At 38.5% G+C, this 16,278-nt stretch overlaps 1 protein-coding gene across 1 annotated transcript; it reads left to right on the forward strand.

The window, feature by feature from the left end:
- Nucleotides 1–1,146: 1,146 nt before the first annotated feature.
- Nucleotides 1,147–9,266, forward strand: LOC133832534 (uncharacterized). The gene is made up of 3 exons (XM_062262864.1): nt 1,147–1,816; nt 2,252–2,989; nt 9,094–9,266. Exons 1-3 carry the CDS (start codon nt 1,147–1,149, stop codon nt 9,264–9,266), a joined length of 1,581 nt encoding a protein of 526 aa, XP_062118848.1.
- The last annotated feature ends 7,012 nt before the right edge of the window (nt 9,267–16,278 follow it).

Genomic DNA, 16,278 nt, shown 5'->3' on the forward strand with positions numbered 1-16,278 from the left:
GTAACACAGGGGTGGCAAAGAACACTGGAACGGGAGGCGAGTGGATAACGCCTAGAAGGAGAGGAACCAAGACCAATATTGTCCAGCCTTCTAAAGCATTAAATTGAAATGGATATGCAGCGCTCCAAGAGCCAGGGGATGGGAATTTGGCTACCAATACTAACTCTAGTCAATATGGAGAAGTGCAACATCCTTAGTTGGAATGTTCGGGGTATGAATAAAGGTAATAAACAGAGAGATATTCGAGACTTGTGTCGATTGAATAATATTGGTTTTGGGGCGCTCTTTGAGACCAAAGTCCACCATGAGAAAACAACAGGAATAATTAGTAATAGTTTTCCCAACTGGGATTATTACTCGAGTAGTGTGATATTGTACAGAATATTGCTTATTTGGCAATCGAAGTTTGTGCAAGTTCAGATTCTTGGTGAAGATACTCAGTTTGTGCATTGTAAAATCAGAGTTTCTAGTCATGTTACAGAGTTCTTTTTAACTGCTGTGTATGGCTCTAACTCTATTTTGGACAGGAAAATTTTGTGGGATAAGATTGCTGGGTTAGGATATCTGAATCTTCCTTGGATTGTTTTAGGAGATTTCAATGCTATGTTTAGCTATCAAGACAGGAATGGAGGTAGACCCATAACTGCAAAGGAGGTTTATGATGCTCAAAATTGGCTGTCTTTAGGCCAATTAGATGAATTTCGCTGTGCTGGTTCCTCTTACACCTGGTCTAATAAGCATGAAATAAGGGACCGAATATACTCAAAATTGGATAGGGTCTTTACTAATGAGAAATGGCTGGATCTCTTCCCTAACACAGAAGGAATTTGTAAATGGGACAGTATTTCAGATCATAGTTACTGTGTAATCAAGAACCAAGTTATAGGGAATATTGGTATTAAGCCTTTTAGGTTCTTTGACTGCTAGATGTTGCATAGTAAGTTTAAAGATGTTGTTCTTGATAGTTGGAACAAAGCTACCTCTAAAGCAGGCCTTGCCGGTATTATCCTGAAGCTTTACAGGGTGAAACACATGTTAAAGAAATTCAACAAAAAGGAAGTGGGTGATATTCCTCACAGCTATCAGGTAGCTAAGTAAAGCTTCAATTTGGCCCAAGGTGCCTTAGCTAATGACCCTCTCAATACAATGCACCAGTTAACTGAAAAGATCAAGCTTCAAGAATTTATTCAAGCTAGGAAGAGGTATGTTAGTTTCCTCCAACAAACCAGTAAGATAACTTGGTTGCAATTTAATGATGAAAACTCCCATTACTTTCATGCAATCATGAAAAAGAGGAGGTTTAAGAATATAATTACTTCATTTGTGGTAAATGAGGAGGTGATTGATGATTATGATAAGGTGGTAGAGCATTACTTTAATCATTTCAGGAATTTCATGGGGAAGAAGAGTTCGGCCATTAAAAAGATTGATACCAATAGCCTGAGGTTTGGTGAAAAACTATCTGTTCCGCAGCAGGTCAATTTGATCAGGCCTTTCTCTAAGAATGATGTAAAAGAAGCTCTGTTTGGCATTCACTCCATTAGAAGCCCAGGTCCGGATGGGTTTGGTGCAGGTTTTTTCAAAGGCCTTTGGAATGAGATAGAAAAAGACATAAGTATGGCAGTGTTAAAAAAATTTCGCGATGGTGTTCTTCCCAGCGATCTTAATGAGACCGTTATCTCCCTCATTCCGAAGACTGGTTCCCCTAAAACAGCAGCAGATTATAGACCTATTGCTTGCTACAATACGCTCTATAAATGCATTTCTAAAATGCTGTGTTCTCGTTTGTCTGAAGTTCTTCCATTCTTGATCCACAGTAATCAAGGGGCATTCATAAAAAATCGTCTCCTGGCTCATAATATACTTATTTTTCAGGACTTGCTCAAGGGTTATACGAGGAAAAACATCTCAGCTAGATGCATCATGAAGATCGACCTCAGTAAAGCTTACGATACAATTGATTGGCAGTTTGTGGCTGACCTGCTCAAGGGTCTTTGTTTCCCTTCGAGGTTCATACATTGGGTGTTGGTCTGTTTATAGGGAACCTCTTATTCATTGATGCTCAATGGTCGGCTTCATGGCACCTTTAGAGGGGAAAAGGGTCTTAGACAAGGAGATCCGGTATCTCTTCTTTTGTTTGTTTTGATTATGGAGTATCTGACTTGGCTTTTACTTCAGACTTCTAAACAAAAAGGTTTTGGTTTCCATCCCTTATGTAAGCATGTAAATCTTGTCAATCTTTGTTTTGCAGACGATTTAGTTTTTTTTGCCAAGGGTAATGTGAAATCAATGAGACTCATACAGTCTGCTATTGATAGCTTTTGTGCCACAACAGGCCTCTCAATCAACAACACTAAGTCTCATATATACTTTGGAGGCATGAAAGACGATTGTAAATCTCAACTTTTGGAGATTACTCAAATGGAAGAAGGCTCTTTTCCGCTTAAGTATCTTGGAATTCACCTAAGACCAACTAAATGGAGAGCTGCAGACTGTGGGGAAATCATTGAAAAAATACAGCGCAACCTCCATTCCTGGGCTAGCAGGAATCTTTCTTTTGCAGGCCGAGCCCAACTCATTCATTCAGTCCTTCTTGGAATTAGGAATTTCTGGATGAATATCTTCATCCTTCCTCAGAAAGTTGTTGCTGTCATAGATAAAAGCTACAGAGATTATCTTTGGGGGTTGAAAGGGAACCGTAGCAAACTTCACCTCACTTCTTGGGAGCAAGTCTGTCTTCCCAAAAAGTATGGAGGAGTTGGCTTCTTTGAGGGCAGGAAGTGGAATATTGCGTTGATGGCCAAGTATATTTGGGCTATATCGAGCAAGAAGGATTGCTTATGGGTCAAATGGATAGACTCGATCTACCTTAAAGGCCAAAGTTTCTGGTCTGTTCCCATAATAAGTGACACTAGCTGGTACTTTCAGAAATTATTGAAGCTGAGGAATGTAATAGATTTTGCTGCTGTTATCTCTTCGGGATTAAGAGGTAAATTCAAAGCGAAAACTTTTTATCTTTCTCTTACAATAGCTAGCGAGGTTCAATATGCATCTGTTATATGGCATCGCTTATGTGTCCCGAAACACAGATTTATTTCCTAGCAAGTAATTAATGAACACCTTCTTACTCGAGATAATCTGGGGAAAATTATGGATCTGGCCTCCTATCTCTGCCCGGTCTGTGATAGTGTTACTGAGTCCCATCAACACCTCTTTTTTGATTGCACTTTCACTAAGAAAATTTAGCAAGAAGTTAGCTGCTGGTCTGGTTTTAGGGGCTGGCCTCTGACCATTGAAGCCTGGAAGATTTGGAGCTCCAATGTCTGTTCAGACCTGTTGTATCTAGTGTGGAATGCTATACTTTCAGCAGTATATTACTCAGTTTGGTGTAATAGAAATAGGTGTGTGTTTGATTTCTGTTGTAGCTCAGTGATGGTAGTTAGTTCATCTATAAAATTAGCTATCAAAGCTAGAGTTAAGGGAATTAATTGTACCAAGGCTAAGAAAAGAGAAAGAGATGTAATTGGCCGTATAAATTCCCTGTAACTTTTACTTCTTGCTGTTTGTTATAGCTGTTAGCTAATGCTGGCCTTGTATTTGTTTTGTGATTGTTGAATATAAAGTTCTTCTTTTCCTCAAACAAAAAAAAATTTATAACATAAGGTTTGATTAATATTGTTGGTCCTAGAAATATTATTTATTACAACCTAAGGTTTGGATAGAATAATTAAGAATGTGACACTTGTCGTAATCATGTTTATTAAGAATTTAAGTATTTTTGATGAATAGTTTAAATAAAAGAAAGATCTAGAAGCTTTAGAACCTTCCAATAGTTGTTAGGATCACGTTTTGACTCAGTCAAAGCTGTTTAATCAATTCAAAAATGTTGAAAAAGTGCAAATACGTGTTTGATATATCAACGTATGCTGATATATCGTAGCTGTAAAGGTCGATATATCGCCTACGGAAGATACGGAAAACACGTCGACTTCACACAAACGAACGAACAGGGCTTGGGAAAATGGTCTAGGTGATATATCGCCCAAGGTAGGCAATATATCGCCCCTAGTGCATTTTTTTTTTAAGTTTGTGGTTTTTAAATTTGAAAACAGTCTTAACCTCTTAGACCTGCCTTTGAACGATTTTGACCGAGTTCTGGGCATCTGTTGAATGAAAATTCAAATCTTTTTCATTTTATATTCATTTATTTATTCAAATGAAAAGGGGTTAGTTTCACTCCTTGAACTCTATAAATAGGACCTAGTACTCAGTCATTTTCATCATTCTTCAAGTATTCTTCGGAGCCTTCAAGTTGCTAAGGTTACTATAGAGAGAAACACTTGGGTTTTGGGTTAAAAGCTTTTCCAATATAAGCTTTTCTAAATACTTGGGAAGTGAGATATTGAGTTATTTCAATATCAAGGTATAGATCAAGTCATAAGATCATTCAAGGTACTCTCATCCTTAAGTTCAATTCTTCATGGTTCTTTAGTTTTCTTTTATTTTCTTTAAGATCCTAACTCTTGTTTATGATTCTTGATTAGGTGTTTAAGTTTCTTGAAACTTAAGGTTCTTTTCGGTAAGTTTCTCTCGGATGGTTTAGTTTTATTTTCATCTCTTTTCTTTAGACACTCACCATTCTTACTGTTGGTTTTAGGAGTGTTCCGAATCATGTTCTTGTCTCCATATCCCGGTTTTTTGTAAGGAAAATAGGTTAGATTATATGTGTTTATATGTTTATGTTATGACATGTTTTATGTTATGATATGTATATGTATAAATATGTTTTGTAGTCACTTGGGGCTTATAGTTGCTTAGATAGCAAACCCCAAGATTTTTATCATTTTCGTGGATTTAGAGTTATGATTTACCCTACCTCGATTAGTAGACAAAGGACCTAGATGGGTTATGATATACTACCTTGTGATCTAACCTACCACGATTTGTAGACTGAGGACCTAGATGGTTTTATCACATGCCACGTTAATGAGTTAATGGCCATTAATATTGTAGTCCTATATGATATACGTTTTTTTATAGTCATATGTTTTATAGTATATGTATATGATATAGTTTTGTGTTTATGATTTATGATATATGTTGTTAGTAGATTTTCCTTTTTTGGGCATTAGGCTCATTCCTTTTTTTTTTAGCATGATGCAGGAAAATGAATATGGAAGGAGGGAAAGATTCGTGGCAGCTTGGCATGTGTGTTGAGGATGAATTAATTGAATGGACTGATGGAAGATCGAGGATGAAGTCTTTTATTTTATGTCTTTATGTATTTCCGCACTTAGCTCTTTAAATATTTGATTAAAGTTATGATGTTTTTATGTACTAAACAAAGGGTACCCATACCGTATTTTATATTTCATACTTTACTTTGTATTTGGCACAATATTTTGGATTTTAATAATAAAGTTATATTATCTTTTATGTATGTTTCCCAAAATAGTAAATATGTCTTAGTAGTTTTTAATGGTCCGATGTCTAGAATTAGTGTAACGACCCAAAATCACTAATGAGGCTTAAGGGCCTTGATTAGTGTGATTGGAGGGCACGATTGGTTTATGTGTAAATTAAGTAGTTTAATGCACGATTCTGTGATAAGCATGCTTGTATGGTTATATGAATGTATATGTGAAATGCATGTCTACGAGTATTAGTATGCATGTAGGCCCCGTATAGCTTAAAAATGTATATTTGTAATTTTAGCCCGTTCAGGGCGTAAATGTGATTATATGTTATAATTGTGAGGACCACATTATTATGTGGGTAAATCTACAGCATGCGACTTGAGGCAATCCTAGGGAGCAAGTTAGTGGGAAAGTCACAACGGGACCTAATACTTGACTTAAGGCAAGTCAAGGGGTATTTCGGGTATTAGATGGTTATTTGGGTTATCGGGTTATGGAAATAAATAATTGGAGATATATTTGAGGTTAGGAAGCTCAGGTGGGAATACTGGGAAATTTTACCACTTTTCCCTCGGGGATGTTTTCAGTACCCCGAGCCTTGGGATTGACTTAATTGCTTAAGGATAAACTAAGTAAAATTTAGAAAGTGGTAAAAACACCAAGAACCGACCCTTCTCTCTTCCTGTTTTTCTCTCTCAAGGAAAACTATAGAAAAATTAAGGGAACTAGGCTAGAACTCAGAGAATTGAGTAGAGGATTTGGAAGATTAATTCAGTAGAAGCTAAGGGATCTAACCAGGAACTGAGGTAAGCATTGAATTATACTTTTGATCATTTGGTTATGCAGCTTTGGGGCTGGATTTTAAGAGTTCTTGGGTTTGAATTTAAGGTTGAATTGAAGCTAAAGACTTGGGAGTTAGCTCAGTAATTGCTTGGAGGATTGAGTCTTCAGTGAAGGTAAGCTCCAATTTATGATATAGTGTTTGAATTCTGGGTTTTTCTGACTGGTTTTGGTGTTCTTGAGTGTGTGGGTTTGAGAAATGAAAATGGTGTTTTGATGCGTTTCTAGATTAGGTTTTTGCTGGCTTATGTTACTGAAATCATGCTAGAATTTTTGTGATAATTGGAGTATATTATTGGGATGGTTATGGGTGGTTTTGAGTGAGGTTTGAGTGTTAAAAATGGTGGTTTTTCTGGGTTCGAAGGGGTCGGGCCGCGACATAGTTCTTTGTGTGCCGCGACCCTCTGAAGCTAATGGGTGCTAGAGATGGAGGGCGGGCCGCGACATGGGGTATGTAGGGCCGCAGCCCATGTTAGTTTTTGGACGAGGCTGAGCCTCTGGTTGGGGCCATGCCGCGGCAAAGGGAGCTTGGGCTGCGGCCATTAAGGACATTTGTGGCCTTTTGGAGTTTTTAAGAGCGGGAACATAACCTAGGGTGCTCGGAATCGATTCTACTACCGTGTTTGGTGGAATTCGATGTCCCGGAGGCTAGAACCTTATCCGGAAACCTTTTTACAATTATTAATGGTATCCCTTATCTTGGTTGTGACTAGGTATAAGCTAGGGCTGGGGAAACAGATCATGCTCAAGAGGCATCTCTCGTAATCATTACACTTGGAAATTAAAGGTAAGAAAACTGCACCCGGTTGTGAATTTACAATGGGACTAAGGGTTCCCTATTTTGTATGCTTTATGAAGGATGGTATTATGCCATGTGAATAACAAGCAAACGGCCTAAGAGTGCTGGAGTTTACATTGGCGCACAGGGTGCGGCTCAGCCACTAGTAGCTGAGGACAGCTTATTATTCACTAAGCTCGGTTTAAGAGGACCAGAGTTAGTGGGGTAAACAGAGGGTGCGACCTAAGGGCGTTGACCCTGATTATCATGTGATTTGATTATTATTATTGGTTGATGGATTTGTCATGCTGAATAGTTGAGTGTTGGTTTGTTGATTCTCTAGTTATGTCTATGGACTATGTGATTAATGTGGTATGCTAAGTGTATGAACATGCTTTAAGGGTTATCAAATTGTTAACATTGCTTGTGCTACAACGTATATTTTCTTGTTGGGCCCTGGCTCACGAGTGCTACTTGGTGCAGGTAAAGGCAAGGGTAAGCTTGATCAGCCTTGAATCAGAGAGCTCTGAAGGAAGAATGTGCATGATCAGCTGCTCGGCTGCCACGGTTGAGGAGGAGAAAGGAACAAGAGGACCATAAATGTCTGTTTTGCCCTTAGAGTGGCTAGTGGTTGTTTGTACTCTGGAAATTTTGTAAATTGACCTTCAAACACTGTTTCTTTTGGGATCCCTTGTACAAAACGTTTAATTATATGAAAGGTATATTTTATATCCAAAACCTTTTAACCCTAGTTCATTAGTGATGTCAGTGACACATTTTTAACTAAATGACTTGATTAGCAAGTCGCGCACCTTTATAAATACACAGTGTAACTGTCTTGGCTACCTAGGGCGTTACAATTAGTCGGGGCATTATAGTTGGTATCAGAGACACAATTCATATGCATAAAGTTCTCATTGATACACACGCACAAGCTCCAATTCTAACCGCCAATGTAAGTGTTTATGTTTATTATGCTTATGTTTATGTTTATAGCTAACGTTTTATCCATTATGTTTTTAGTTATGAATGGATGGAGCCTTGACCCATCAGGATATCCGAGCCATTAAGGCAATAAAAAGGATTAGAGAGCCAAGGAGTACAGTAGGATTATTAGAAAGAATCACTCAGAGATTAATCTTATTCCACAAGGAGATAGTTCATCTTCATACTACTAAGCAAATTATGATAAGAGCTACGGAGCAACATGTCCTAGTAATTAGGCTTTTTAAAGATTTCCCTTCTGTAATTTCAACATTAGAAGAAATATGGGAGACTATAGATGATGATGATGATGATTTACCGGTAGCCATGAGATACTATTTTCTCATACTTAGGTTCACTTCTAAGTTGGAATTTCAATTCACTAATGAACAAAAGCATAAAATCTTTAAGAATCTTCCCCAAGGTAATTTTGAGGCTCAAGATAATGATGATTATGAAGAAATAGATGATGACATGTTAGATGAAGGGTCAGATGTAGAAGATCCTAATTTTTAGATTCACCCCAGTTATGTTAGTTTATTTATTTATTATTATTATGATTGGACTTAGTGAAAACCTTTTTCCAAATGAATATTATTGTTATTTTTGAATGACATGTATGAGTTTGATTTTTTTTTACAATCATAATAAATATTAAATTTAATAAATAATGACCAAGTTCGGTGAGGGTGGATACAAATCAATGGACCAGATTCTATGTTGAGAGTTTAGGGGGCCATAGTAGTGGGAACGATTTTACTGATCCTAGCCCTCCCTCAATATGCTTAACTTTGGAACAACGACGAGTTTCGAGCCTGAGAATTAATTCGTATAGGATGATTAGAAACAGATTTAGAAATAATAAAGATGGCGTATTTTCTAAGTAAAGAAACACACCCTAATTATAAATATGGCTTATATAATTTTCTTCATAAGAAATCATAACTAGTAGGTCCGAGTTATGTTTGTTTAGATTAAGTTTGCCTTAGAGCCTATTAGGGTAAGTTCTAACACGCTTTTTCTCGACTGTTAGAACTTTGCTGAAGATGCCGCTTAGAAGGTCTGCACGCACAGCCGGCAATGCCTCCAGCACTGCCAATGAGACTAGTGAAGCCCCTCCAGTCCGAAAAAGGGGAACACGTGCTACCAATGCTGGTGCTAACAGAAGTGCACTGCCTCCGATTGACAATACCGTTGAAATTGTTCGACTATGGCAACAAGTGGAAGAATTGCTGCAGCAACAATGATAGCAGGCTCAGCCGCAGCCACAGACTCAGACTCAGCCTCAGCCGCAACTGCAGCCTTAGCAAATGGCTCAAGCACCCCCAACAAGTAGGTCCTTATGGGGGATGGCCAATGGAAAACTATGCGCCCTACCCAGCTCAGTACATAGAGCCAATCTACGAGCGGTATCGTAAGCAACATGCTCCAAACTTTGAAGGGACAACCGACCCCTTCGAGGCGGAAGAATGGCTCGGTAATGTAAAGCCAATCCTAGCACACATGAATCTTGACAACGCGGACCGCATATCCTACATTTCATCTCTTCTAAAGAAGGATGTTAGAATCTGGTGGGATTTAGTACAGCAGACTCATGACGTCGCCACCATGACATGGACTAGATTTGTGGAGCTCTTTCACAAGAAGTACTACAACTCGGCAGTCATCGCTACAAGGGTAGAAGAGTTCACCAGTCTAAAGCAGGGCAACTTAACAGTACCAGAGTATGCACGACAGTTCGACTGACTAGCCAAGTTTACACCAGAGTTTGTCCCAACCGATTTCCTGAGGGTCACCAAGTTCTTTAGGGGACTCAGACCAAAGATTGAGCTAGGAGTCAAACTAGCAAATCCTGGAAGCACTTCTTACGCCGATGCTCTAGAAACAACTATAGAGGTGGAGTGGCTCTATGCCAATGTTAATAAGGAGGAGGCCATCAAGCCTGAACCTAAACAGCAGAATCAACCTCAGAATGGTCGAAACCACAACAACAATCATTAACATAGCAACAATAATGGCCAGAAGAGAAGGCATCCTGACAATAAGCAATTCGACAATGACAAAAGAGGATGGACAAACAATGGAAGTAATAGGTCGGGTTATGTAGAATACCCGCAGTGCTCCAAATGTCAAAAGAAACATCCTGGGGAGTGTCGTGCAAACACTAAAGAAGATTACAATTGTGGTCAGGAAGGTCATCGGAAGAAGGAATGTCCACAACACAAGCAGAAGAGAAGAGGGAGAATAAGATGGTTCTAGCCAGAGTCTTTGCCTTGACCAAGGGAGAAGCTGAAGCTAGTACCAAAGTGGTCACAGGTCAGATTCCTATTCTCGATAATATATGTTCAATATTATTTGATTCGGGAGAACCACACTCGTATATCTTGTTAGGAATGATAGAGAAAATAGAAAAACCTTGTGAAAGATTTAGAACTAGGTTTGTGACAGAATTGCCTTTGGGCAAAGTAGTCCTATCATCACAAATAGTACGAGGCGTACCGATCAAAATTGAGGACGTAGAACTAGAAGGTGATCTGATAGAGCTAGAGATCAAAGACTTCGACGTGATACTAGGCATGGATTGGCTAGCAAGGCATGGTGCAACCATCGACTGTAAATGTAAGCAAGTGACGTTTGAAACTCCTGACGGTCAGAAACTATGCTTTATGGGAAAGGTTTCAAGACTATGAACACCGCTTATTTCATCTCTCAAAGCTCAAAGGATGTAGAGTCCAAGAACTTTACTTAGCTAATTGTTTAGTAGTATTATAGTATGTTTAGTGTTATCTTTGTTACTATGGATTTTTGGTTCAGACCGGGAGTTATTTGGACACTCATAGTAGTACTTATAGATTTTCTAAGTTTAACCTATAGTTTAAGAATATTAAGTATAACCTAAGGTTTTATTAATGTGACTGATATTAAGGATTATATTATTATATTATAAGGTTTAGAAATCAACCAATAGGATTTTAACCACATGTTATGAATGGTAATTAAGGATTAAGTATTTTTGAGGATTAAATTAAATAAGGGTAAAATTTGAATGTTATAGGGTCAGTCAGCAGCCTTGAGTACGTTGAGGGCTTAGTCAAGGCTGTTTAATCCATTCAAACTTAGCTAAAAATGTGTAAATTCGTGTTTAAATATTCAGCGTATGCCGATATATCGCAGCTATAGGGGGCGATATGTCGCAGCACGTAGATACGGAAAACACGAATCGATGCACGGTCGCTTCGGGAACAAAGGTCTAGGCGATATATCGCCTATAGGGGGCGATATATCGCCTCCACCAGCATGAATTCAAATACTTTTGAATTCTTTTCCCTTCAGCCATTCAAACTCCTTCAACAGTCCAGCATCTTTTGAACGAGTCTTCAGCCTCTGCTGAACGATTATTCAAATGATTTTCACTTAAAAAGCCATTATTTTTATTCAAGTAAAATCAAGATATATTCATTCCCAAACTCTATAAATAGGACCTAGTACCCAGCCATTATTCACCATTTGCTCTAAGTTCAGAGGCTGCTAGTGTTAAGTGAGTGTGAGAGTGTAAACACTTGGTTTGGGGAAAAACTATAAGCTTAAACATCATAAGCTTATCAAACACTTTGGGAAGTGAGTGCTATAGTATTTCGGTGGATGTTAGATTGATCTTGCAATCTTTGAGGTAAACCCAAAACTCTAGTTCCTTTCTGTATTTTATGTTATTTCCTTTCTCAAAACCTTATACTCAGTCCCCTAACCTTATTCTCATTTTGGTTAGGGAATCCAAGCTCTTAAGCATATAAGTCGGTAAGTATGTTTTTTTATGGTTTAGTCTTTCCATCTCTTTCATTTCATCTCCTTTCTTTAGACTCACTCTTTCTTATGGTTTTAGGAGTGTTCCAAAAGTCCCAACTCAGTCCATAATCTCGGTAACTTTGGTAAGGAAAATAGGCTAGAATTAATATGTTATGTGCTTATGTTATCTATATGTTTTATGTTATTAATGTGTTATGTTTTGTTATGAATATGTTATTGATGTGTATGTTGTAGGCTTGGGCTTATGCCCTATTTGACTAACAAGACCCCAAAAAGATTGTGGGCATAAGCCTATTTAGCTGGTAGGACCCCACTAATCTCATGGGCATAAGCTTGTTTAGTCTATGGGACCCCAAGTAATAATGGCCATTATAATAAGTGAATTATGTGTTATGATATGTCTTTATGTTTTCTTATGAAATTATGTATATGACTATGTGTTAGGTTTTCCTTGCTGGGCATTAGGCTCACTCCTTTCTGTTTATGTGCAGGAAAATAAGTTTAGAGGCGGTAAGATTCGTGACGCTTGGAGGATGTGTATCGATGATGAATGGAGTCAAGGGGCCGAGCGTTATTCGATTCGAGGATATAGTCTCCTTTTATGTTTTTATGGTTTTTATGTGTATTTTCCGCATTATTATGTAATGTCTTTTATTTTAAACCATGTTTTGTTTTAAAAACAATGGGATCCCATAATCCTCATTAGTATTCTGTTTGTTTGTAAATAACTCTTATTTTGCAAGTTACTCAATAAATTATGGTATTTTCGTAAAAATGTAAGTTTTATGTATAGTTTCGATAATGGTCCAATTAGTCTAGATTAGTGGGTCATTACAAAGGATGATTGAGAAAGGATGTCACACATTCTTAACCAACGTCACGGATGTGGCAAAGGAAACAACACTGAAGGTTGGAGACGTCCGCATTATAAAAGAATTCCCAGAAGTATTTCCTGACGACTTACCAGGGTTGCGGCCGACTTAGGAAATTGACTTCACAATTGAACTAGTACTAGGAACTGAGCCTATCTCAAAGGCACCATATCGGATGGCACCTACTGAACTCAAGGAGTTGAAGACGCAGCTACGAGAACTCTTGGACTTGGGTTTCATTAGATCATGCCATTCGCCATGGGGAGCCCCAGTTATATTTGTGAAGAAGAAGGACGGAAGCATGCAGATGTGTATAGATTACCGCGAGCTGAATAAGGTGACAATCAAGAATAAGTACTCACTACCCCAAATCGACGACTTGTTTGATCAACTTCGAGAAGCAACCATGTTTTTAAAATTGATTTATTGTCCGGTTATCACCAGCTCAAGGTATGGGAAGAGGATATTCCCAAGATAGATTTTAGAACTCAATATAGACATTACGAGTTTTTAGTTATGTTTTTTGGTATTACCAATGCTCCAGCCGCATTTATGGATTTAATGAATCGAGTCTTCAAGGATTATTTGGAAAAATTTGTCGTAGTGTTCATTGACGATATTTTGGTGTACTCCAAGGACGAATTCGAGCACGAAGAACGTTTAAGAATGACCATGTTGTGACTGAAGGAGCATAAACTTTACGCCAAGTTCAAGAAGTGTGAATTTTGGCTATCACAAGTAGCGTTCCTCAGCCACATAGTATCCAAGGACAGAGTTGCTGTAGACCAAGCTAAGGTAGAGGCTGTGAAAGATTGGCCAAGACCTAAGAATGCGTCAAAGGTTAGAAGTTTTCTCGGGCTAGCAGGCTATTATCGGAAGTGTGTAGATAGCCACTCCGCTTACCAACCTGACCCGGAAACAGCAAAAGTTTAACTAGACAGATAGATGTGAAGAGAGTTTCCAGTTATTCAAGGATAAGTTATGCTCAGCACCAGTACTTTGTGTACCGACCCCCTAACGACAAGTTTGTAGTATATCGTGACACGTCGAAGCAAGGTTTGGGTTATTTGCTGATGTAGAATGACAAAGTGATAGCCTACACCTCACAAAAGCTGAAGGAATACGAGCAATGCTATCCAACGCACAATATGGAATTGGTAGTGGTGGTCTTCGCATTGAAAATCTAACGCCACTATCTTTATGGAGAACGGTGTGAGATTTATACAGACCACAAGAGCTTAATGTATTTCTTCACGCAGAAGGAGCTCAACATGAGGCGGCGCAGGTGGTTAGAACTAGAAAAGGATTATGACTGCGAAATCCTATACCACCGGGGAAAAGCAAACGTAGTTGCTGCTGCGCTAAGCAGAAAGAGTTATGGGAATCTAGCAGCAATATCCAGAATAGAAAAGCCGCTTCAGCAAGAGTTCATCAATGCCGGAATAGAAGTAGTCATTGGTAAACTGGCTAACTTGTCCATCCAGTCAAGTTTGTTAAAAGATATATGGATCAGGCAAGGGCATGATGACACATTAGTATCTCACATAGCTGCAATCAAAGAAGGCAAGGTCACAGATTTCTCTATATCAGGACAGGGGTTCTTGAGATATAAGGACCGGGTATGCTTGTCGAATGACTATGGAATTAAGATGAAGATTTTAGAAGATGCACACAATACTCCATACTCAGTTCACCCAGGGTCGACCAAGATGACTCACGACCTTAAGGCATTGTATTGGTGGCCGGGAATGAAGAAACACGTAGCAGAATATGTGTCTAAATGCTTACTATGCCAGCAAGTGAAAGCAGAACATCAGTGCCCTGTAGGCTTATTGCAACCACTTAGTATCCCAAAATGGAAGTGGGAAGACATAGCTATGGACTTCATGACAGGACTACCATGAACAAATAAGCAACACGACTCAACTTGGGTAGTAGTAGATAGACTAACCATGTCAACTCACTTCCTGCCTGTCAAGACTACATACACAGTAGACCACTATGCAGACATCTATGTTCAAGAAATAGTACGATTGCATGGAATCCCTAAGACCATAGTATCCGATAGAGGATCGGTGTTTACATTGAGATTTTGGGGAAGCTTGCAGCAAGCCATGGGTATCAAGTTAAGTCTTAGTACGACATTTCATCCTCAAACTGATGGTCAGTCCGAGCGTACCATACATATTTTAGAGGATATGTTGCGCGCTTGTGTACTTGACTTCGGAGGATCATGGAGTAAGTATTTGCCACTAATAGAATTCTCCTACAACAATAGCTACCAGTCAACGATCAGGATGACACCCTATGAGTTACTTTATGGAAGGAGGTATCGATCGCCGTTACATTGGGACTGACAAGAATCATGAGGCTCCATCTAAAAACCAATTGGTGATTAGTGAAGTTACACATGTTCTTATTAATGGTTCAATATTCTTACACTTATTCCATGTGGGACACCATAGTCTAATATCCCCCCTCAAGATGGTGACGATTTTTCGCTCACCAATCTTGAATCACCTGATCACAAGTGGCCCATTTTTTCAGCTCGCTTATGTCTTTTGGATCTTAAGTGTCTTTTCGCACTATGCGGATCTCGTGCGGCTTGACTCACTCTTTTAGATCGGTGTGGATCGAATGCCCGCTAGGGAATTGACACTTGATACCATGACAAGAATCATGAGGCTCCATCTAAAAACCAATTGGTGATTAGTGAAGTTACACATGTTCTTATTAATGGTTCAATATTCTTACACTTATTCCATGTGGGACACCATAGTCTAATAGGGACGAGGTCAGAGAAAGACAACTGCTTGGACCCGAAGCTGTTAGAGAGGCCTGGGATGCACTAGCGATGATTAGAAAGCGTATGCTCGCTGCTCAAAGCCTACAGGATAGTTATGCGGATGCCAAGCGGCGTAATCCACAGAAAACATTTTTTATGTTATACAGTTAAAGTTGTTATGTTGGTTAGTATTCAGTTAAGTTAGTTTAGTGCACCAAGGTTACTTTAGTTTTTTCTTTCAGCCGTAAGACTGCTATTTAAACTATGTAATCTCTTGTAATTAGGGTGAAAAAAGAATTCATATTGTATTAATGTGAGTGAGAGAGTTCAGAGAGAAAAAAGGACTGTAAGAGAGTTGGAGAAATCTAAATCCAAGATTAGTGTTCTTAGAGAAAAACTCAAGATGAGTTTGGAAGGGATACGAAGCTGAACTCTAGTATTGTAATCAACTTGATTATTGGAGAAAACAACTCAAGAGAGTAAATAGGAAGTAGGCCCTTTTGCTTTTTGGCCGAACCTGTATAAAATTTTGTATCTTTTATTGTTTCAGTTTTATGCTTTCAATTTCCAGTTTATTTCTTGAATTGTTTTTGATCAAATTCAACTTGTTTACATTGTGTTTGTATTGAGTTCTGTGTTGTGTAAATACAACAAATTACATCAACTTTAATTACAAATTAACGAAGTTTCTTATGTAGTTTATTTTATTAATATATAGAGCTATATCGTATAAACGGAGAATGGAAACTCAAGTTGTACTTAGTAGTCTTATAAAAGAAAAAAAACAGACGTATAATA

The sequence above is a fragment of the Humulus lupulus genome, chromosome 4 (genome assembly GCF_963169125.1).
Source record: "Humulus lupulus chromosome 4, drHumLupu1.1, whole genome shotgun sequence".
Classification (NCBI taxonomy): Eukaryota; Viridiplantae; Streptophyta; class Magnoliopsida; order Rosales; family Cannabaceae; genus Humulus; species Humulus lupulus.

What these genes read in the sequence shown, in the direction of transcription:
- LOC133832534 (XM_062262864.1), top strand. Translation starts at nt 1,147, where the DNA reads ATGCACCAGTTAACTGAAAAGATCAAGCTTCAAGAATTTATTCAAGCT. An exon ending in TCTTCCATTCTTGATCCACA is followed by an intron (nt 1,817 to 2,251) that starts GTAATCAAGGGG and finishes TTTGTTTTGCAG; the next exon opens with ACGATTTAGTTTTTTTTGCC. An exon ending in TATCTCTTCGGGATTAAGAG is followed by an intron (nt 2,990 to 9,093) that starts GTAAATTCAAAG and finishes CTGCACGCACAG; the next exon opens with CCGGCAATGCCTCCAGCACT.